We start from the raw sequence: 24,630 nt of genomic DNA on the forward strand, positions 1-24,630 counted from the left end.
TGTATGTGCACATATATATGTGTATATATATATATATGTATATATATATATATACCAAATAGATATATGTGTACATTTCTTTTTTGGCATTTGCAATGTATCTATTGAGACAATACTTTTTTGCTTTACAATGAATAAAAATAAGCATTACTTTTATTATAAAAGTCACTAAAATAATCTCTCTCTAGAACTTATATAGAACCAACACAAGATTACATTCCAGTTCTGTGGCAGACACGGAAATCATGCAAATGTGTCCTTCACATCTCCCTTCAACAAAGGGCTGGTTGCCCAGCTCGAAGCAGTGTGGTTGGCTGCCAGCCCCTGCCTGTTAGCTCTCTTAAGGTCCACCTCAAGCAGTGACTGAGCCTGGCGGCGACTCAAGGGTTTGATCATTTTTGCCCAAGGTGAGACTCATCTAAAGGGTGACTTCTGGACCAGGCATGGTGGTCTGCCCCAGTAATCCCAGTAATTCCACTTTGGGAAGCCGAGGCAGAAGGATCACTTGAGCCCAGGAGTTTGAGACTAACCTGGGCAACTGAGACCCTGTCTCCATAAAAAAAACACAGTAATTAGCTGGGCATGGTGGCACATGCCTGTAGTCCCAGCTACTCAGGAGGCTGAAGTGGGAGGATCTCTTGAGCATAGGAGGTTGAGGTTGGAGTGAGCTATGATCATGCCACTATACTCTAGCCTGGGCAACAGAGTGAAACCCTGTCTCTGAAAAATAAAATAATGTAATTTTTGTTCTGGGGCTCCCTCACATCTGTATCCCTGTTCGACAGCTTCTCTGCCCCCCTGTGCTTCCTCTGCTTTTTTCCTTCACAGATGTAACTCCCTGATAAACTTTGATTTTCAGTCCCAGCTTCATGTCAGAAGTCCGGCAGCGTGCACTCTATGTTAAGGCCCGTTATGTAAAGCAAGTGTCTCTGGACTGCAGACTTTTCGCCAGCACACTGAGAGAAGGCAGCTTTGATTCTTTCATCCTATGATACCATGAATCCATACAGAATGAGACTCCATACGAATTTTATGTCTTTAGTCTCCATGCAAGGGGGTTTTGCAGTGGAGGAAGGTTTTGAGGAAAATGCTCCTTGCTTTTTCCTCAAATGAGCCCCCCAATTTCCTACCTGCAATGATCTGTAACAATTACACCTCTGTTAAAATGTGCAGTACTAAGATGATTGTGAGTATAGCCTGATGTGTAAAAATTACACAGTAAAGTGGGTCATGCCTACAATCCCAGCAATTTGGGAGGTCAAGGCAGGCAGATCGCTTGAGATCAGGAGTTTGAGACCAGCCGGGCTAACATGGCAAAAACCCGTCTCTACTAAAAATACTAAAATTAACTGAGTGGGTGACGCACGCCGGAATTCCAGCTACTCGGAAGGCTGAGGCATGAGAATCGCTTGAACCGGGAAGGAGATTGCAGTGAGCTCCTACTACACTCCAGCCTGGGTGATTCCAAAAAACAAACAAACAAACAAAAAAAAAACCCAAATAAAACAAAACAAAAAAACCCAAAGACTATACAATAAGAATTCATGTGCATATAAAAATATCTATACTTAATATTATAGATACACAACAATGCATATAGTTAAATATCATACTAGACGTGATCTAATATATATGCATACATAAAATATCATCTAAGACAGAAGATCTCACCACAGAGAGAGATGGGGAAGCGAAGTCCCATTGACAGATGGGGAAACAGAACTGCACACTAAGAGGGCCTAATACTACGTGGGTATGATGGTCCTTAAGTTCTTATATCACGCTGTGTTCTACAGGGTGAAGAGAAACTCAAGTGAAATACCCCAAAAGAGAACAGAGCCTTAAACCACAGCCTCCTTTTCAGCTGCTCACCTCTGAAGGTCTTTGTTTTTAAGCCAACAATCAGAACAAAAAGGTATGTGCCCTCTTCTCTCCCTCCATTTTTCTTTTTCCGAATTCCTCAGCCGTCTTGGGTCAAATCTATCTCCACAAAATAAACTACCACAAAACTTAATTAGGACTTTTGAAATCAAAGCAAAAATGTACTTCAGTAATTTTTTTTTAAAGCTGTAATTGTAAGGCTTTAAAACGTTGTATAAGGTTGTCATTGGGCACTGGCTGTGAGAGTCACGTATGTAAATGACAGTCTATAGTTTGAGGTCGCACTTGCTAACATTTTAAAGTGTGTTCAATAATACTTTCTGTAAATTCATAGCAGACTGATCTATAATTAACTAGGAAAGACATGTGGGGTGGTTGAGAAAATATCAAGAAGGATATTGGCTTTCCCTTGCTGCTGTGTTTAGAGGCTTGGTGAAAAAAGGTGTCTCCACCAATCCCTACCCCTGCCCCCTGTCTCCCAGCTACCAAATAAAAAAACTAAAAAGGCTCAGTAGGCTGGGCGCGGTGGCTCACGCCTGTAATCCCAGCACTTTGGGAGTCCGAGGCAGGCAGATCACAAGGTCAAGAGATCAAGACCATCCTGGCCAACACGGTGAAACCCTGTCTCTACTAAAAATACAAAACAACTAGCTGGGCATGTTGGCACGCTCCTGTGGTCCCAGCTACTCAGGAGGCTGAGGCAGAAGAATCGCTTGAACCAAGGAGGCGGAGGTTGTAGTGAGCCAAGATTGTGCCACTGATGACAGACCAAGACTCCATCTCAAACAAACAAACAAACAAACAAACAAACAAAAAACCCGGAAAACAAAAGGTTCAGCGATATTCTTGGACAAGGGTCTGGACTCAATTTTTTAAACAAGGGCTTCAGAGCATGTAGTCAGACAAGCTGGGACTTCCAGAAGCCAGCAAGAATTGATGAAAAACAAGTCATGCCACATTCACATCATTTACTACTTGGTAAGGGGGTTCATGGAACAGCAGGGAATTACTACAACTGTGTTTCTTCAAAACAGTGAACAAACACCTTCTTCTTCTTAGGCTAATGGTGAGTAATGTGAAATAACATGCCAAACAAAGAGAAGAATCATACTGAATGAATCAACCTTCTGGCCTGAAGCCCTCAAGTGTTATGCCACAAGGCTCTCATCCTGACCTGTCCTGATCAAATATGAATGATTTGGATGAAGTCAGCATAGCAGGGTGGTTATGAACATGACCTTCAGAGTCAGACAGAGTTGGGTTCAAATCCTGTCTCAACTACATACTGGTTGTGTATCCTTGCCTAAGTTACTTAAACTTTCTGAGTCACAGTTTCCATAAATATAAAATGAGGATTCTAACACATTTTTCATAGAGCTGGAATGAAAGCACAATGAAATATTCTGTGCAAAGCCCAATGTCTGTTGGAGAAATACTGCAAAAGCGGTAGCTCTTTGTTGCATATTAAACACATCGCGAGTAATGAGGTAATATGTTAGATGACAAAATCAGGATCCAGAAAGGTCTCACCAGGCTGGGCTCAAGGACCAAATCTAATAGGATGGCACTTACCAAGGATAAATGTAAAAGTACTGCAATTAGATCTGAACAGAGAGCTGCACAAATGCCCAGTGGGGAGATTGGGCTTATCAACAGCACACCTGAAAAAAGCCTTGGGAGCATTATATGACTTCTGCCCATTATAGGCCAATGGTGAGTGTGAGGTGGCTGTCAAAAAGCAAATGCAGTCTTTGGCAGCATAAAAGCAAGTACGTTGTCTGGAACAAAAAGGAAAATCATGCTCATCTCCTCTGCCTCTCTTTGGGTACCACACATTAGTAGGGTGTTGATAACCCACACTTTTATCCTGAATACACAGAATCAGGATAGCGAGAAGACACAAACCCCATCGGAGCAAAAAACAGCAGAGGCAAGAGAAGCCCCAGGAGGCTCAAGACATGTGTCTATAAACATTTGTGCATGATGGACAAGATCCCCTGTGATGGCAAATTTCCAGCTCCTTTCTGTTTAAGGAGAGAACAGTGACTAGAGATGTGGGGTACAGAAAGGAGGTTGCTATCCAACATGCAAAGAAGATACCTCTAACCACGAATGCTGTCCACACGTGGAGAGGGAATGAACTCCCCATCACTGGAATGATCTAGGTCAATGCTGCAGGATTGCCTGTGAAGAATGTTGTAGAGTGATTACTATGCCCTTAAAAGTAGGGCGCAATCTGTAGTCTAAGTGCCCTACAAATCATTTGTAAAATCTTGTAAGTGTATGAATAAGTGCATTTTTCACTGGGGAGAAGGTTCATAGTCTTCTTCAGATCCTTTATGGGACCTGAAATTCTACCCCCAAAGGTTAAGATGAACCAAGCTCAAGTGTTATTTCATTTCAGTATTTATTGAACACATGCTATCTGCTAGTAGGGAACGCAGAGATGCGGAAGAAGCTGTATTGCTGTAAAGGGAACCTTTGAGTTTGGCGTGTTCTTTTAAGCAAACAAGGATAAAACTATCCTTATGTGTGCTATGATATAGAATGGTGTGCGTGTGCGGCAGGGCAGCCAGAAGGAAGGTGGCCCATTCTTCCTGAGAGCAAGTTTCTTCCAGCTCTGAGGCTGACAGACAGCAGTGGAAGGTGCTTTGTCCACCTTCACCCCTCTCTGGGTGCAAGTTATCCTCACATGCTTCCCACAGGTTCCCAGGGGATGCCAATTTGGCAAAACAGCAGATATCCTGCGAGCTCCAAGCAGGGCTCTGGGACATGCTCATCTCCAGACCTGACCTTTCCTCCATGACTCCATCCCACCTGTCCATGATGGGGCAGGGTGACTGCGATGTCCTAAAATGAGGTGCCATGAAATCTGTAGCAAAATGATTTTGACCGGTTCATGAAAACCCAAATCAGCAGCTGCTTGTGCCTGTGTGCATATGCACATTAAACTGCCAACCTGCTTTACATTTATTTTCCCACCATGTAATGCCTGCTTTATTGGGCCAATAAATCGGAGGCAGTAATATACACCCATTAAAATCCTACCTAGCTTGCAAGGCCTGGTGCTCTCCTTACATCCCTCAGGGGTCTCTCCAGTCCCTCTGCCCACTAAAAGCACCCCATTCTTGGAGCCCCTGCAGCACGCACTGTGTGTGCCTCTCATTGAGCACCTGCTGTTTGCCGTTTTTGTACCCTTACTTAGGTGAATCCTATGAGTACATTTTTCTAGTGTTAGACTAAACAAGATCATACCTGACAAGATAATCAACTCTGGAAGGACGTGGAACCTGTCTGATCCTTCTTCTCTGTCTTTGGTTGACTTTTTAATAAGGCAGGGTATGTCATAAGGGCTCAATTAAATAGGATGAAATAATGATTATAAAACTAGAGTGTTTTAGGTAATCAGCTTGATCTCGTTGACAGGTGTGAAAAGGGAGTGGGGGTGGGATTGAAGACTCCCAGAGAGGAGTAGATGAGTTTCATACCTCTGATCTTACCCCTGACTCTGAGCAAAATAGGAGATGGGGAGTGACGCCCCATGGCCCCCCACTGGAACCCTGTCCAGAAGAACTCCGAACAAGGAAGGATGTGGAAATGTGTCCTTTTGACACTAACGAATTATTTATTTGATTTACTTTTAGATTTGTTTGGCTAGAATAATAGAATGTTAGAGCTAGAGAAATGTTAGAATTCAAAAGCACTAACTCCTTATGTTAAAGGTGATGAAACTAAAGTCAGCAGAGGCCGGGTGCGGTGGCCCATGCCTGTAATGCCAGCACTTTGGGAGGCTGAGGCAGGTGGATCACCTGAGGTCAGGAGTTCCCGACCAGCCTGGCCAACCCCATCTCTATTAAAAGTACAAAAATTAGCTGGGCCTGGTGGTGTGTGCCTGTAATCCCAGCTGCTCTGGGAGACTGAGACAAGAGAATTGCTTGAACCCAGGAGGCATGGAATGCAGTGAGCTGTGATTGTGCCAGTGTACTCCAGCCTGAGTGACAGGGCAAGACTTCATCTCAAAATAAATAAATAAATAAATACAGTCAATAGAGAAAAAGTGATTTCAGAAGGAGAATAATTAAAATCACTTGATCATAGACCTCATAAAGAGCAAAAGAGATCAGGGTCTAGGTCTCCTGGGTCCTAAATAAATGGTCCTCTACTTCAACTCTCCAGTTTCCCTCAGGTCTTTCTGAGCAGTTTGTAGCCTTGGTGGTGACCTAAGGGGCCCCTTAGTTACTGTACCAGCTGTCTCCCCTCCTGTTCTATCTGCTCCAGCCATGCTGGCCTCCACGCCACTCCCTGAAATGCCAGGCATGCTCCCACCCCAGGACCTTTGAACGTGCTGTATACTCTGCCTGGCTGCTTCTGCCCCAAATTCCATGGGCTTGTGGCCTCACCTCCTTTAGGTCTTGTTCAAATGTCACCTTCTTAGTGAGGCCAATCTGACTAAAATTACATCCCCTACTGCCTGCTCTCGCCAAACATTTGCCTCTTTCTCTGAGTGCAGGCACTACTTGATCTGCTTGAGTTCTCTACCCCTGATAATTAGAATCGGGCCTGGCACATAGAAGGTGCTCGGTAAACTCTCATTAAATGAGTGACAGCAGTGCTGGCTAGGTTGAAACCCACAGCCCAGGAGCTTCCGTGTGAGATTCAGGGACATGTGAAACAATGGCTAGACATGTAGCCCTACTTTGTCAAGTCTCTTCTAGAAACCCGCCAGAGCCACATGGAGCCAATTGTGGGAAGTTAACCTGCCTCACCCTGCCCGGGGAGCTTATCCAGGCTTCTTGACTAGCAGAGCAAAAACAGGCAGATAGATCTCCTGGGGCTTTAACTATGGAGTTAGAATTGTGGCCTTCAGGTTTTTCAGTGGAGTAAAGTCATCACGACCACCATTGTCACCACTGCACAGTGTTCTGTTGAGATCAGGCGTGTTCAGGTGGGATGGCCGTAGACCGTTGCACAGTGTTCTAAATAAACCTTAGCAACTGAATGGAAAGTCCTGGGCTGATTGCAGCATGGCAGCATTGACATGCCGCTTAGGTTTTGTTAAAATAAAGGCTCATTATCAATTCATGCCAGAGACAGAAAAAAACACAATTGAAACTGTCAGAGGTCCATCTGCCAAAGGCCAGGAGACTGCCAACAACGGGCCTTGAACCTGCTTGGAGAACCACTGCCTCAGATGAGGAGACAAAGCCCAGGCTCAGGTCAGTTAGAATCAGCAGCTGCTCTAGTTGTGACATGTCTCACCATCCCAGAGCCCTCGGAGTCACAACTGTTGTAACTGGCTTTTAGAAGTACTTAAAGAATCTGAGCCATGTCCCACTAGAGCATTACCTGGTGGAAGATGCCAGGTTCACAGACCACTGGGAGCCTCTGCGGACAAGCCCAGATCTTCCATAAACGCTTCTCTCATTGAGTCCTCCCCACTGTGTATGTTTCAAGAAAGCCAGAGCTCTTTAAGGGTCAGAGAGACCGAGGACAAAGATTTTCTTCGTGCTTATTATCCAAATCCAAGCATTTCCCAAGCCAAGATGGCAGAGGATTCTTTCTTTGGTCTCACCCATCCCTTGGACCACGGTATTTGCAAGTAAACCAGGTTTCAGAGTTCATGGGAGACCTTGCTCTCTCTCTCCCTCTCCTGTACTTCATGTAGGGTCCTTGTAGAGGAGGTAGCCATCTGGACTCAGATCCAAACACAGGGAGACTCCCCAGTGAAAGCCCGGACTCTTAACTGTCAGCTCACCCTGTCTCTCCATGCCCACTAGCTGCCTAGTTCCCAAATTCCTTCCCACTGCGTGGAGCTGCGCCAAGGGAAGAGAGGGAGTCCCAAGGCGGACACTGGCTAAAAGCAATGGCCCCCCTCAGAAGTCACCTCTGGCTGTGGCTCAACTGGAAATCAGCCATTTCCTTAGCCTGGCATTGTGCACGGATGGAAATTTAAAGCTAGCCGTGAGCCGCTCTATTCTTTCTCTTTCTCCATATTCTCTTCTTTCTCCCATATGAAATGCTGGGGGCCCACCTGAGACCTAACATTTGTCTGTTTTGAGAATAGATGAGTATTTATTAGAATTAAACAGCTGGGAGCTCTGTGATATTTAGACGGGTATTAGGAGGAGTGTATGAAAAGAAGATAATGCTGGGTCTTTTTTTCTGTAAACCAGTCTGGGCTGTTACTGAGGGGATTTCTTGGGTCTCCTGTGAGAGCCAGATACAGTTAATTTCCTGCAAAAGCTGCGGGCTGGGCCTCGCTGATATTGCAGTGTTATTTAGAATAGAAAGGTCAGGACTGAGATTGAATAATCATTGACAAGAAATCCATGGGGATATGAAGCAGTTGGTAAGCAGTGACTGAAACCTCGTCTGACTCCTCCCCGCTTCCCTTTCTTCCTGGGTATCTGGCTGATTCTGGGGTTTATTTATTATTCTTTCTGCAAATGTTTCCTGAACCCTCTGAACTAGGGGCAAAGGTGTGTCGAGACAGAGAGGGCCAGCTTTCAGGCCACCTTTCGCGTTGGGATGCTCAACCTTATGGACTAGATAGGCCCACTTTGGCTCTGGGGCCATATGCCTGGGGCACCTGCGCATGAATTTTCAAACCGCAAATGGTGACTTTCTCCTCAATACCTGAGGCACTTTGTCCTCAGCAGGGCTTTCTTTTTCCTCCTTTTTTCTGTTGTCTGAGCTGCAGTCTGCAAAGCCCAATTTTATAGCCTGTCCTGAGTGTGGAGCCAAATGTGGAACGCTGGAAAGCACAAAGGGAAAAGAGATGGATGGGACACCTGTCGTGTGTCAGGCATGTGCTGTGTCTTTTGAATATAGTATCTCATGAATCCTGGCAACCCGGAAATCCCCGCTCTGCAGATGAAGAAGAAGCCTCAGAAGGCTCAGAGAGGTTTGAATAACTTGCTTAAGACCTCCCAGTTCCTAAGCAGCAGAACAAAGATTTAAAACCTAGAGCTCTCTGGGTACCAAGCTCATGCCCTTTCTCCGTGTCACATTGTCTATTAAATTTTCTAATCTCCACTGATTATTTTTTTTCTGATGCTATCCTTCTTCTCTTTAATCCAGTCTCTCTAGAGGGTTTCTTAGAAATCCTTGTTTTCAATAAAAGAGTTTATCTTGCTGAAAAGCATCCGTAGCCACCGTATCAGGAATCAGGTCCCAAAGATTGGGTGGCTTAAGGTTGTGCCCAGCTTAGAAAGAGGAGAAATGGGCCAGAGGACTTTAAAGATCTCTTCCGAATCTCAGATGCCACATAATTTATTTTAAAATTAGATTTATTTCTTAAAGATTTAGTCATGGGATGATTCTTCAAAGCATAGTTATCTGGCTTAATTTGAAAACATTAAAGTACACAATTAATAAAATAATCAACAACTCATCCATCAGCCACCAATTGCAAATTAGCATCTAGGTCATGGTTACAGTTATTCTGACTGGAGCCAGGTAGGGGTTAGTGCCTACCCTTCTGGTTAGAATAAGGGAAGGTCTATAATTATAAAGTCTGGATCAGCATGATATCTCTGAACAGCTCATAAACTAGGTAAGATGATCAATAGGGAAAGTCATTGGAGGATGACTTCTTGGCACATTGGCTTTGGGCCACAGGTTGTCTGTTGCTGTGCTATGTTACCACAGAGTATTCTGGTACCTGGTGACATTTCCTGTGCTCCCTGTGACTCCATGGCTGGGTAACATGGAGAAATCCTAGGTAATAGGCTGGCCTGGGACCACAGCGTCTTCTCTAGGTTGCCCACCGGCAGATGAGGAGCTGCGAGTTTGAAGACCTCCAGTGGGAGGAGATTGCTGCATCATCTGCTTCACCCAAGTTTATGTAAATCCAGCTCCTTTACTGAGATGCAATTTGATCATTGCTGCCAAATCAGTTACAGGATAATGAATAAGAATATATTTTTGGCTTTACTGGTTTTAAAACACAGACTTAAAACAACAGTGCAAGTTGTAAAGCGCCATGATCTGGTGGCTGGTGTATGAGCTGGAAGCTTAGAGTCTTGAGTTTTTATCTCCAGACTGCACACCCCTTTCTCCTGAAAGAACTGAGGTAACTGTGTGCCTTGAGTCCATTTCCTGAGGCTACAGGAAGGGCAAGGACTTGCCATGGCACTGACAGCTTGTTCCTTTGAATGTCTGAGTACTTTAGTGCAGCATGGATGTCTTCTATTGCCCCCTTCCCCATCCTTTCCTGAGCCCCCATTTCCACACTGAGGCAAGAACTCTTCATGTCATTTCACCGGTACCTGGATTCTGGTAGTGCAATGTTTAGGACAATAGATATTTAGAGCAGGAATGTGCACATTCTGGAAAAAAATTAAGTATGCGGTGGTGTGGCAAAGCGATCAACAGCTCCGACTCTGAAGCCAGACTCCCAGCTCCTCTGCTTTGTATCTTTACACCTTTTGGAAAGTGGTCAGCCTCTCGGTGCCTCAGTTTCTTCGTTTGTAATGAATATAATAATGGCACCTACTTAGGGTTGTTGAGAAAACCAGTGAGTATGTGCAAAACTCGTAGAGCTGTGCTGGTCCATGGTAAGCATGATAACATGGAGACGTAACTTTTCCTGCCTACTCTGCATCCATACCTTCAAAGCACCTTTCCCGGTGTCAAGCACTCTGACATGCACACAAATTAGTTAAGAGGAAATTGGTGGTGATTTCTTACCCAGTTGGTTCAGGTGGAAGCTGCAGGCTCCCGGGATCTCAATCCTGAACTTTTCTCTGAATGTGATTCTAGAAGCAAACCTTGAGATGTTCCTTTGAGCATGCTTAAGGGCAGCATAAACGGATCCATTCATTCCACGCACATTAATGAGAACCAGTTATGAGCCAGGTACTTCCTTGGGCAATTTACTCCTTGGTCACCTTTCTCAGTTTCATCACCTGCAGAATGGGAATCATGATACCTGCCCTTTTGCGACCACAAGATTGTTCCGAAGCGCCAAAGGAATGTGTCAGCATACCTTATAAAATGCTAGACAAATCGTTGGTGCCAACGTTATAACCATGATGACTGTCACTGTCTGTAGGGTTGTGACCCTGCCATCAGACGGCAATCCCCACGGTGCAGAGCAGCACTAGATCAGATGGGTGACCTCTACAGCACCATCTGGCATCCTCTTTGCCTTTGATTTATCCATGCAGATCTCTCCCCATACAACACTATAAAGGCAGGTTGTGTGACACCTTTACTGCCTGGCACAATGTGGAGCAGGGATGATCTTATGCATGCAGGGACAAGGTGCAGAGGCTCACTTCTGCCTCCTGAGCACGAGTTTCTCAGGCGGGAAAAGGCCACTGGTACTGCCAAGGGGAACTTGGCCATTCTAGCTGCCCTGGGATAGGTCAGGCTGAGCCAGGGCAGTAGCAGGACAGCCAAGGCCCAGCCAGGTGGAAGATGTTTTTGCAACCGCTCACCCTTTCCCTCCCCCAGTTTGCTCTGGTGGCTGCCATCCCTGAAGTTTATAGGTATCATTACCTATGAAAAATCTGTTCCATCTGAAGACAGCCGGGGTTGGGGATGGGTGGCAGATTGCAATTTAATGATCAGATTAAAATATGCTAAAGCAAACAAATAAATAAATAAAAAGCCCAGCAGCCTGGAGCACCACAATTCATTCTGTGGGCAACAGAGGCTGGGGCTCCAGGGACCAGCTCGTAATTCACCCCACAGGCAGGTTTAGTAGCCTGTTACTGTATGACCACAAGGAGAAACAACTCTCCAAGAAAGATTTACACGGAATGGCACTGGAGGCTGAAGGGCTAGGGCCTTGGAGAGGAGGGAGATGTAGGAGACTAACAGGTCCTGGGGCTAATAATGGAGAAAGAATGGATTCTAAACTTAGTCCTGCCAGAGACAGTGGCCCATATCTTCCCTCCCCTTCCGAGTTTCCCTTGGCCCTTCCACAACTCACTACACTTGAGTCACCCTGCCCGTGGCAATTAAACATAACTTGATAATACTACTTAGGGTCATTTTTCTATTTCACAGCTTACCAGACTGGGAGCTCACCAGAGAAGAGCCTGTGAACTATTCCTCTTACTATCCCTACTTTTAAACACAAAGATGCTTCTCAGTAAGTAGATGCTGGGCAGATGAATGAATGAGACCACTATTCTATCAGAGCTTGCACTCCTTGCTGAGAACTATTTTGTTCTGAAAGATGGGTGAAAACGTGCCAGTCCATGCGGTCCTCCCTTCTCGACCTCCCTGTCTTCCTTGGGGACCATTCCTTGCTCTCTCTGATCTGCATTCATGTACTGGTATCTGCCAGGTTTCCTCCTCCAGCATAACCTTTGTACCTACTCTGCCTTCTGCCTGGGACTCCCTTTCTGTCCATACTTAACTAATTTGTCAGTTTGTTCATTGAAAGGTAATTTCTCAAGAAGACATTGTCGACCCTGTTGATGAATTCAATTCCCTTTATTATACACTCTGATAGAATCACATATCTTTTATTCATATTACTTATCAGAGTTGCAGATTTACAATTACCTGAGTGAATACTGGATTGATATTAAATACCCCCACTAGACAGTAAACACCCTGAGAGAAGGGACTGGGTATTTTTGTTTTTGCTTGTCATCCCTGGCACTCAGAACCATGCTGGTTCACAGTAGGTTCTCAGGAAGCGTTTGTTGATTAGAGGAACAGTACCTTTTCCTAGGGACCTTAAGAAATGAACATCACTGAGCCCCCACCTCAGCACGTCCTATGAATCCACGACCTGTCATCCCTGGCCCTCCTCTAACACGTCTACAATTATTACCACAGATCTCCATGAAGCTACAATGTAAAAGTGATTAGGGCAGCTCCCTGCCAGGGCCCAGCATGGCTGTGTATTGCTGTTGTGTCTGAAGGAAGAGAAGAAGGGTGAGGAGATCTGAGATAATCATTCATTTATCCCCTTTGGGGAAACTTTTTTTTGTTCTCACGCAGCAAATGATGCTCTTGTACCAATAACAAATGTCAAATGCTCTGCCTGGGACTTGGGGGAGACAGAACATTAGCAAAAGAGGAGCAATTCAATGAAAAGGACAGAATTTCTGTCTAAGAACTGGAAAGTCAAGTAACAAATGTCACTAGAGACTCCAGGGAGACAGCTTTGCATCAGCAACCACCACTACAAAACAAAAACAAAAACAAAAACAAAAACAAAAAGAAAAACAGAAAAACCAAAAAACATCCACAACTACCTTTAATCATCTTGCACTCCCTGCTTTCTGGAATCTTCCACAGGGTCTCCCTCTCTCACTCTGACAAGATCCTTAGCTCTGAACACTGTAGCATCTATTGGCAACTGTGTGGGCTGCACCGAGCGCTGGGGAAGTAGCCAAGGGGGGCCGTGAGAGCAGCGGATGAAGCCCTATAGTATGACACATACAACAGCATTGCAAGTAAGGACACCATATCTCCAGTCCATGGTGGCTTGGCTTCTGGCAAATCTCTGTTCACGTATTAATCAGAATCTGTGAATCAAATGCGGGGGCAGTTGTTCAGTCTTCTCCTACACGAGATGGTAATTGGGATAACATCTTATTCACCTGTTTATTCCCACTCAGCATCAATGTTTGAACTGAGCTGAAATCAAGGTGTTCTTGGTTCAGAAGAGAGCCAGAAAAGTAAATGAGTAATTGCAACACAACAGGATGAGTGTTACAAGAGAGGGAGAGACAGGGTGCTGTGGGAGCAATAGTCCTTGGAGGGAACTCAGGAATGGGTGGCACCGGCACTGAGCCCTGAAACCCAGGAAGGTGTTCTAGCAGGAAGACAGTGGAATAGGCAGGAGAAGTCGTGTGTGCAAAGGCAGGTCTAGTGAAGGCAAATGGACTTTAGGAGGCTGAGGCAGGCGGATCACTTGAGGCCAGGAGTTTGAGACCAGCCTGGCCAACATGATGAGACCTCGTCTCTACTAAAAATACAAAAATTAGTTGGGTGTAGTGGTATGTGCCTATAATCCCAGCTACCTGGGAGGCTGAGGCAGGAGAATTGCTTGAACCTGAGAGGCGGAGGCTGCAGTGAGCCAGAGATCATGCAAAACTCTCTCTAAACAAAATAAAATAAAATAGGGATTTGGTGGAAGTCTAGTCTATAAGGATAGCCACATACAAGTCTATGGCATGGGAGAAGGGGTGAGGATATGGAATTTTGGGATTTTAAGGGTTGAACCCCACTCTTTTCCATACTCTCTAAGATGACTGCTGTCTGCCCGACTGGATTCTTCCAGCTAGCGGTAAACATGCCGGTGTGATCTGAAGATGGGAGCAGGAAAGCCTTAACGTGCGGCAGCTCCCCCTTCCTGGTGACCACAGGCTTGGTGCTAAGGCAAGCTAGAAAACAAAATTTGGAGAATGTTGGGTAAAGGGGGTGTTTCTTCCACATCCTTACATTTCCATAGAGGCGGAGACTTCTGCTTTCTCTACTTTGAGGGGGCAATACTGGATTGCACGTCTCTGGCCCCTGCTAAATCCCTCTCTTGATCTTCTCTGTGAAGAGTAATGAAGCCAAGTGTGGAATGCTGACATGGAAATGTCTCTACTGAAAGTGTGTCCAGTCAACAAAACAGCTGTATAGGGGCTTGTCTTTCGTTCTTCCTTATCCTTACAGTTACTAGATGTGATGGAGATAGTCAGCTATCCACAAAGTTACTGTGTGCGATTATTCCCAGGAAGTGGCTGCCTTGCCAGGGACTACTTTTCTAATCCCCACGCCTACCCCTAGCCCTTGCATTTAGGAATATGAATAGAAGGGATGTCTTGGTCAAGGCTTTGAAGAAGTGGGTGGGCCTTCTTCATACTCTTTCCCTTCTGCGGGCTAGAAGTGAAAAGCTACAGATTCTTGGAGGATGGATGAGCCGCAGTGTGGAAGCACCTGGATCCGCGAATCATTTCATGGAGAGGAAGCACTCTGACCAGGACATTTGCCTTGGGTTGTTCCTTAAGTGAGAAATAGCCTGTATTGCGTTTAAGGCTGTATACATTTTTGGTTTGTTACATCAATTTAATAACACTCTAAGTAATACACTTGGTGGGTGAGTTAGACTCCAATTCTCCACGCAATTGGAAAAGGAAGTAATTGGAGCCTGCTTGCTCCCATAAGTATATTCCAATGTTTAGATTTGAAGAGGGAGTTCAGGCACGGTGGCTCACGCCTGTAATCACAGCACTTTGAGAGGCTGAGGTGGGCGGATCACCTGAGGTTGGGAGTTCAAGACCAGCCTGACCAACATGGAGAAACCCCGTCTCTACTAAAAATACAAAAAATTAGCCAGGCATGGTGGTGCATGCCTGTAATCCCAGCTACTTGGGAGGAGGCTGAGGCAGGAAAATTGCTTGAACCCAGGAGGCGGCACGGTTGCAGTGAGCACTCCAGCCTGGGCAACAAGAGTGAAACTCCCTCTCAAAGAAAGGAAAAACAAACAAACAAACATGATTTGAAGGGAACACGAGTCCTCCATTTTGGCTTCTGGTGGTGCTCACCAACTCAACATTGGCAGATAGCTGTAAACTTTTGAGGCCATTGGGAACTTAGCTTGTTCATTAATTAAAATGATAAGTTGATTCCCATAGGTTGGGGATGCTTTGATATAGTTTCTATTCTTTAGAATTGTGATTGGGGTAAGTGATTGTTAACTCAGCTTTCAATAAATATTTGTCTCACAGAGGTCAGAGCCTCACAGGAGAGCTACAACACGAAAATGAGAATGCGATGCATGTGATGGCCCCTGAGTAACATGCCAAAAGCCAGACAAGGAGTTCCATCCCACTCTGTGGATGGAAAGATGGCGTTAAAGGCTGGGGCACAGACTTACACATGGAGGCCTGGTGTGCCAGCTACAACACTCGGGATACCACACTCTGTAACACATCGAAACCTCAAGGTCAGGGGTTCAATATGAGTGCAGACTATTGAAAGAGATGCTTATTTGGGATGGTAGATATAACAGAGGGTAGATACACATATCTACTGGGAGTCACATCTAGCATACTTTTGAGAACCTGCAACTTGATATTTATAACCTAGATTCCTTCCCCTGAAACATCTTTTGGGAACCACAAATTTTCTTATGACCAGATCACAGCAGACAAAGAGAAGAAAAGGAGAAGCACTGGGCAAACAGCCATGACTTAGAATTTATTATGGAAAATACCCCTGGCATTTCTTTGAACTGGCGCTTGGTGGATGGCTGTCAGTTGCAAGCAGGCAGGACGGGATGCTCTATCCCTCTGTAATACAGCTGTTGTTTACTCACAAGTGACCCTTTCTTCCTTCCTTCTTATTTCCTGAGTGGAGAAGGTGGCCCATGAGGTCTCTGCCCCACTACCATGGTATGCAGACCTTTCAGTGATTAGGGCAACAGTTTAAACCATAATCTACACTGATGCAGGCCAAGTTTGGGGAAAGAGAAGTTGCCAGCATGTAAGTAAAGAAATGTGCACAAAATACAAGTATTTTTTTTTTGCAACAAAAGAAACTATTTATTTGGAATATGCATTACCAGTACAAATTAGGAGACTGTAAAACCTACACCGTGTTAGTATCATTAGAGAACACAAAAGTTCAGTTGGAATCAAAAGGGACAGAAGCCTGTGCTCTCACAGAAGCATAAAAGCTTAAACTTTCAAAACCAAAACAGAGCAGAGCTTTGCAGGTTTATATTCTGAATAATAAGAAAAGGGGAGGAATAGGGGGCGAATAAAACCAACAACCAAAGGAAAGCATTTCAAAATGAAAATGCTAAAGAAAAGAATAAGAGAGAAAGGGAGAAAAACATTGAATGTTTTATTTATTTTAACAAAAGAAAAAAAAAGTTACAAAAAATAAAAGATTCCAGAAAGCTTTGAGCTAGGGATTGAAACCATAAAGGTGATGTGAAAAGCTCGCCATCATTTCATTATGACTTCAAGAGCGCAAGTTCCGGGTAGAAAGATTTCCTAAGTGTTACTCCTCAATTCTGCATTCTGTCTCCACTTTTCTTGCCTAAGTTCTGACCACTTTTTGAACATAATTTGTTGAATAAGGGATATTTAAAATTAAGCTTTTTCAGATAATATGGCTTTCTTTTTTCCTCTAATAAAAACATTCCAAATCAAGCCAGTTTTGCGATTTGCTTTAAGCAGCTGCCTAAGTCAGAGATTACTAAGAGGTGTACTGTCTGTGAAGTAAACTCAACCTCTTAGTATTAAAATTATAGCATTGAGCCTGGCCCAATATCTCACTAACTCTTTATCCAAAACCAGGACTCCGCGGGCAGACTGGCCCCAAGGACTGCTTCCTGCATCTAGTTTACTTAGCCAATGGTGGCCATCATACCAGCATCTCCTGTGGGACTCTTCCGGAAGAAAAAGCCTCTCTACTTGGAAGGGGACTCATGGAATTAGAGAGAAAGAAAACAAAGTACTTGGCTGTGACAATCAGAATCAAAAATGGCCAGAACCTTTCCTGATAGCATAAAACGTTCCCTTGGACTAATTTCTTAAAATTTTAAAGGGCTAAAAGGAGAAGCATGTCCCTGATTTTATTTTTCTCCGGGTCTGCATGAGTGCCACACTCTGGAAATGCAGGTGAGCCATGAGACATCAACATGAACTTGATCTCTTTTGGCATTAACTGAATCCTGAAACAAAGTAGAAGAACAAGCCTACTTGTTCTCACTACTATGCTAATGTCATCTTTTCACATCACCTTGTATACATATCGAAGAAAAACAGCAAGATCATAATCCTGACAATTAAAAAAAAGCCCCGCCCCAATAAACAAACCAAAAAATAACACAAAACAAAACATTTTTTTTTTGTATTTTTAAGAGCAAGAATAAAGAAAAGAAAAGAATTTATTTCTGGGTCTCAAAGTTAATAAACATAATAATGTGTTAGGTTGTACCTATTATGCTCACTATTCCAACCTTTTTTTTTTTAGTTTACAAAATGAATTACTGTCACTTTTAAACATTGTGAAACAAGAAATGAATGTGCACAACTCGACACTTTTCTAGCATTCTTGAACTAATTCACAAATGCAAGAAAATAAAAGAAAAATGAGGGAAATGATGAATGTAGGTAGTTTGGTGTTAAAAACTAATGCAGGAATGATACGCATTGTCACAGAAAGAAGAGGGGGAATTCCCCATCCTGTTTTGCGTGCTATGAGGGTCATTTTTAAAATTTTTATTATAAACACTATTAAATTCAGACCGCTTTTTTGGTTTTTTTTTTCTTTATCTGAATATACAAGAACATTCATTATCAAATGTTCATCATCAATACTACAAAGAACGAGACACAAGTCGCAAGAAACAATGGAAAATGTTAATAAAGCTGAAAGAATTGTTGAGTATTTTTTTGTTTTTTTTAAAGTTTTTTTTTTTTAAATTTGAGTTTCTGTAGTTTCATCTTTTTTGGTATCGAAGTCAGGTTTTTCTGGGCAGAAAAACAAAAAGCAGAAGGAAAGAGAGAGAGAAAAAGATGTGTGAGAAAAGGCAACCAGCAAATAAAGAACCATCACCACAGCAAAAGAAAACATAAATTGAAAGAAGGTGCCACCTGGCAAATGTACTGCATTGGTATCAATTCCACGCCGGGGGGAGGAGGAGTTAGGGATGAAAAGGAGGAGATGATGAAGAGTTACAAGGTGGGCAAACCCAGGGTCTAGTATCGTTTCTCAGGGGAAATTTGCTGGGGGGGGGGTCGGGGTGGGGGAATGGAGCACTCCCACTTCCCTTAGAAAATGAAGGAATCCTGGGGTGCCTCCTGGTATCCGTAGGACTAACCTAATGTGAATTCTCAGGAAGCTGCATTTGCAGAGGCATGCTTTTTCCAAACTCATCCCGCTGCTCTGGGTTCTCCTACTTCGCTTAATGTGGACAGATCCCACAGCTGCCACGTTGGAAGTCGGAAGTGATAGTGGGCTTGCAGGGGGTACCCGGGGGAGGTGCTGAATATAGAGAGGACTAAGTGAAGTGCTGGGTAGGGAAAACGCTGTGAAAGGTGATCATCAGTGCAAACTACTGCCTGGAGAGAAACTGCCTGTGCAAATGTAGCACTGTTCTGATCTTTTGCATTGACTTGACATGGCAATCATTCAAGCCACATCTGGAGCCACTCTTCTCGTTTCCAAGAGCACACTCTTGTGTCTCTTTCATACTTTGCACTAAGTCAAGCAAAGGTGATTGAACCATGTTCTGGTGTGGGCAGTTTCATTTTACTCCTGCCACTCAGACGGAGTTCTTCACTGGTACTAATTACTATGAAGTTGTCATCAAGATGCTCCCTCTAGGCATCTGTTCTGATTAGGGCAGAAGTTAGCAGACACAACCTTTCTAGTGTCTTTTAGTCATCAAGGCATAATCTCATTTTGCTAAATATTTAGCTTTTGCATTTCCTTCAAATACACGTACCCCCAAGTCTCTTCAGTGGCATCCCCTGCTCCTCTGAGCACACAGAGTGTTTTCTACTTACGACTATAGTGCCATGGAGAATTTCCATGTCCTTGTTAGCTGGACATTCTCACCCCTCAGGGTCTTGTACTTCTCCCTGGAGGCCTCCCGAGCACAGTCAATGTGACAGGGACCAAGGATGTACAAGGCAACATATTGGGTTCAAGTGTAAACTAAGAGAACCAGGGCCTATTTTTCTAGTTTGGAAGCTTTTCTTTCTCCCAAGGAATCAGACAGACCAAAACCAAGAAAATCAACAACCCTTCTCTTTGTCATCATGGTGATGACGTCAAGGTTCTGATATTAACCAGAAGTTAGAACAAGAAAACCATTTACTGCCACTAGACAGCATGAACCCGTTTATTTCAGGGACATTACTTCCCCTGACTTCACATTTATAGGGGGTTGGATACGAGTAAAACCAACTTCTTCAGTCTCTCACAAGCCTCTTATAAGTCAGGCATTAACAGTTCCCATCTCACAGATAAAGAAAATGAGGCACCAAAAGATCTGACCACCTCCCACTGAATCAAGTGACAGAGCTGCCATCTTTACTGCTGGTAGGGTTGGCTATGAAGATGGTGAGCTCAGGTGACATCTGAGAATAGCTTTCAAGTACAAGCTACTTTCTCATATATTTTTAGTACACACTGTGTTTCCAGGGAATAAAAATCACTGTGATGATTTCAATGAAAACATTACGTCCCCTTTCCCCATGGTTCTCAGGTCCTCAAATGAAGCTAGCAAAAGTTCACATGAGCCACATTCTGAAATGACTCTTTCCTCCAGAGCAATAGGTTGGGATCAAGAACATGGTGTGGTATAACATTTTGGAAAAGTAATACAGTGTGCCTAATACAAGACAAAAAATGAAACAGAACCAAATCCATGAAAGACATCGTAAGGATTGCGTGTGGTTCCCTGAGCGCTCCAGAGGTGGTGGGAACAGGAGTTAGTTCACACTGGAAACCTGGCCTTCCTCAAGATCAGGTCCCGTGTATGCCATTCTGGTAAGTGCATGCTAGCAGCCCTGCAGGTCCTGAAAGCCCCAGGCATATACTGCTTCTCCCTGTCAGTGACCTTCACTCAGCGTCACTAATTCCCTCTCTTGGGCTCGTAAGGTATAGTGCTATGGTTATGAATGCAGGTAATTGTACATGGCATCTTGGGAAAGTGAAGGCGTGAACTGATGCATGTGCCAACATGTACATATGTGTGTGTAAGTATGAAGGCATGGCTGAGGCTGAAGGGTTTCATGATAAGAGCTCTCTATTCCTTACGGATGCATTCATCACCATGCCTAACCCAGGCCCAGTTTTGCAATAGGTTCTAAACATTGCTTGCCGAGTGTTGAATGGTCTCCAAAGACTGTGCCTCTGAAACTGAGAGTTGCTGCTCACAGGATAAGAAAGCCTGTAGGAATTCTGCACCTGCTGTTCCCGTGTCCTTCCCTACTGCCTGACTTCCTGCCTGGGAACCAACCTAGTGGAGATGAAACTGAAAACTGTGGCACCTTAAGAATCTCAGCTATGACAGTCCCCAGTGAATAGCTGGGGCTGGGAAGAAGAGGAGGAAAGTGTTCCAATCAGTACTGTCCCCAGGGAGGAAGAGCAAGAGGAGGCAGGGAGGCCTGGAATGAGTAGGGCAATGTGGCGTATTCCTGCTAAGAGGTAGTGAGAGTAACAAGAGAAACAGAGGAGGGCTGCCTGTTAACACAGGGAGTTGGGGATCCGAGTGAGGTAAATTTGGCTCCTCAAACCACCAGCATGAAAACGTACAAACACTTTTATTATTTTCTTTGTCATTATTTTCCTCTTTAAATTCCTCTAATTGTTGAAAATATCCTTCCGTGATATGAGAGAGGACAGGGACCCCGGGAGTCTAGGACAGAGGCACAGGGGCAGGGAAGATAACGAAAACCAGGCTGACAGCTGGAGGCAGGGAAGGGTGGCTTCTACCCAGAAAAAAAAGGGAAGAGAGTATAAAGAAGTGTCCAGATTGGCTGAAATAGCATCCCAAAGAAGAGAAGAGAAGGAGACTCTTATTGTGTTTGCTGATTGCTTCGACCTCCAGTCTGACCGCTTCAGCGCTGGGAGAGAAACCCTCCCTCCTGCCCCTGCCCCAACCGGGGCACAGGGTCAGCCGGGATGCGATTGCTGGGAGATCAGTTGGAGGTATCAGAGTGAACACTGCCAGGGCCTTCTGTAGGGGAGGTCACTGATGAAGGGGTAGTAGCATCCTGCCAACCTCCATTAGCCTAGAAGGGAAAAAGGGAGAGAAGTCAGTCCTCTGAGTGGCTGTTTCAGCAGACAATGACAATGAGACAACTTGTGTAAAGGACCCAGCACAGTGCCTGGCACAGGGTGACACTCAGCAACAGGAAGCTATTACTGTGGGTGACAGTATTCCCCCCACCCTCAAATAAGTTTGGGTCATCCGAGTGAGCCTCTGGATACGATGTGAGCACCTCCCACTAATATGATGTGTTTAAACTTCTCAAAGACTCTGTAATTCAGTCCCAGCTAGCAGTGAAATGACAGCTGTCTTGCAGGTCAAGAGACTCAAGGTTTTGGTTCTGACTCTCGCAACAACTAGCTATTGTTGATGGTAAAGCACCTCCACCTATTTGATCTTAGTCTCCTTTTGAAAAATAAGAAGGTTGGCTCAAATGCTTTCTAAGGCTCTTTCCGGCTCTGGAGGTCCCATATATTTATGGGATTCCAGGTACCTGTTCTATGCAAGGTTCTCTACTCGATGCTCATGGGTATATAATGATGAGTGAGATACAGTTCATGTGCTCAAACAGGGAGATGAGCCCGTGAATGAACTATAAATCAAGGCAGAACCTAATACATGGTAGAGTCCCATTGTTCTGAAGTTTCAAATCAAAACAGTATCACGTTTTGTTGCAACATCAGGAACACTTCATAGAGGGAGCACTCTTTGAGGTGAGTTTTGAAAAGTACAGAGGGTAATTCAGGTGACTATTACAGATACGACAGTGGTGCCAAGGCCATAGGACTGGTCTGTGTGAATATACCCAGAGAGGTGGTGAGATGGGAAGGTACAGGCTTGATCTATATTTGGAGATCGTTTTTATAAGACTCTAGATCCACGAGCATCCCAACAATAAAACTGTTAAAATCATTATTTAAAAAAATCTGTTGAGCCACCACCCCTTTCAAAAAAAATCCCAGCACTAAAATAGTTGAAGAATGATTTGCTATAGTGGTTAATTCGTGATGCATAATTCACGATTGTTTAGATGTTTTAAAGCATTGAAATATAAGCGTGCTAAAATGCCTTGGCCCTCTTCAATTACTGTGTTCCTTTGGAGTTCATGTTGAACAGACCAGGTCTGAGCCGTCCCCCGTAAAATATTTTCTATCGTACTTTCTTCTCATTCTTTGAAAACTCTCGGGGAGATGGGGCAGGTATTATCGTTGCTGTTTGGGAGGAACCGCCACTTCAACTCTTGCACAGTCTGTGGCACCAGGAGAGTGTCTGGCACTTGGTAGGTGTTGGAAATGGCCGTTCACATTTTATTTCTAAGAGAGCAAAGGTGCGAGAGAAAAGCAGGTGTCCTGGCTCATGACTGAGAACACAGGCTTCGAGACCTTTGTATCAGGTTCCATTTTCTCTGCGCTTTTCCTCCACTTGGCTTTCTTTATCATTGGCTTATAACAGTGATGCTCCAATTTTCCCAGGAAAGCCAGGCTTTTAATTCTAAGCAGTTCCTGCCAGTTACTTCAGCATCAGGGTAGGTTTTGCTCACATCTCACTGAAGAGAAGATCTGCATACCAAGAGGGCATCCTGAGCAATGCCAAGAACACCGCTCCCAAATCCTGGGTCGGCAAATAACTGCTCTCAAGTTCCAATCTCCCATCTCCTAACCCAGTCCAGTCGCTCCTCGCCTCCTTTTTTCTGTTGGAGGACATTTCCTCCTGCTGTTTGTGATAAAGAGATTAGATGGAGAACAGAAAGGAGGAAAAGAATGCTTTCTGTTGTAACAGAAGGCTTTGCCGACTTTTGGGAGCAAACACTGTGTAGTATACTCAGAATCGAGAATAGAATTAATTCAAATTCCTAATGCAGGTCTGCCACGGGGGTAACAATATTGTAGCCTCCCTTCCCAACCAAGAATAGAGATTCTGGTGCCATTTTAGGCTGACAAAGAATGGTGGCTATGGTTATTTTTCCCAAAGAGAATCCTTTAATATCATGTTTTAAAAATAAAAATAAGATATACTTAGTCTATAATATCTGGGAAATAAAAAAGCATAAAAAACAAAACGTACAGGACCCATAATCCTACTACTTGGGGAAAATGAGTCAGCTTTGATTACAGATATAATTGCTTTGGTATCTGTTTCTCCTACTCATTTATATATGTGAATGTTTACCAGATAGATATCTAGATAGATAGATAATGTGTGTGTGTGTGTGTGTGTGTGTATGCATGCATGTATGTATGTACATATGTATGTAGTAGGTAGATAGATAGATAGACAGACAGACAGACAGACAGGTGTGTATCTATGGGGGTGGGAGGTAGGGGTTGGGTGCTGACTCAGCAGTACAGAAATTTAAGAAAACATGACAGAAGTTTTTACAATGCCATGAAGTAGAGTAAAATGCTGGTAAAAAAAAAAAAAAAGAAAAAAGTCATGTATCTTAGAATCTACTTGGTATAAAATAAGCAGATAAGGAAGCTCTGTGAAAGCAGTGAGCATACATGTCATAGCACATGGAACAAAGGAGTTCTATTACATTGCTCACAAATCACTTCTCTCCCTATCATTTTTAGCCATGCCATAATTCCATTAAGATAATAATACGTGGTGCAAAAAATGAAGCCATTAGCAAAGAAAATTAGTTCTGTGCTGTTTCATTAAGAGGGAACTGACAAGGCGCTCTATACAGCCCGGAAGGTTCTGGGAGACTTCTTTTTGAGTCATCCCAGACCTGAAATAACTCAAACAGTAAAAATTTGATCTCTTTTTTTTTTTTTAAAAAGTTCTGTTTTCTCAGAAGAGTATGTAAGATGGGTACAGAGAACCCACAGAAGGTAGAGACAGGAATTAGTTCAAGCTAATATTAAAACCAGCATTATATTATTCTAGTTGGCCTAGCGAAGAATATATAAAATCTTCTATCTAAAAGAAAGACATTGAACAGGGCCAGGCAAGGTCGCTCACGCCTGTAATCCCAGCACTTTGGGAGGCCGAAGCAGGTGGATCACGAGGTCAAGAGATCAGGACAATTCTGCGCAACATGCTGAAATCCA

At 44.0% G+C, this 24,630-nt stretch overlaps 1 protein-coding gene across 4 annotated transcripts in view; it reads right to left on the reverse strand.

Moving 5' to 3' along the window:
* The window catches only part of PBX1 (PBX homeobox 1), a 315,670-nt gene that overhangs the window by 4,540 nt on the left and 286,500 nt on the right, over positions 1–24,630 (reverse strand). For 2 of the 4 annotated variants that reach the window (XM_074389864.1, XM_074389862.1), the window contains one exon: positions 16,359–21,599. The exons of the other annotated variants lie outside the window; for them this stretch is intronic. Coding sequence is in view for 1 of the 2 variants with exons in the window: in XM_074389862.1 (XP_074245963.1) it covers positions 21,507–21,599 (93 nt within the window). In the remaining variant the exon portion in view is untranslated. Of the gene's footprint in view, positions 1–16,358; positions 21,600–24,630 lie in introns of those variants that run through there. 4 annotated transcript variants of the gene reach the window in all.

The sequence above is a fragment of the Saimiri boliviensis genome, chromosome 19, assembly GCF_048565385.1.
Source record: "Saimiri boliviensis isolate mSaiBol1 chromosome 19, mSaiBol1.pri, whole genome shotgun sequence".
NCBI lineage: Eukaryota > Metazoa > Chordata > Mammalia > Primates > Cebidae > Saimiri > Saimiri boliviensis.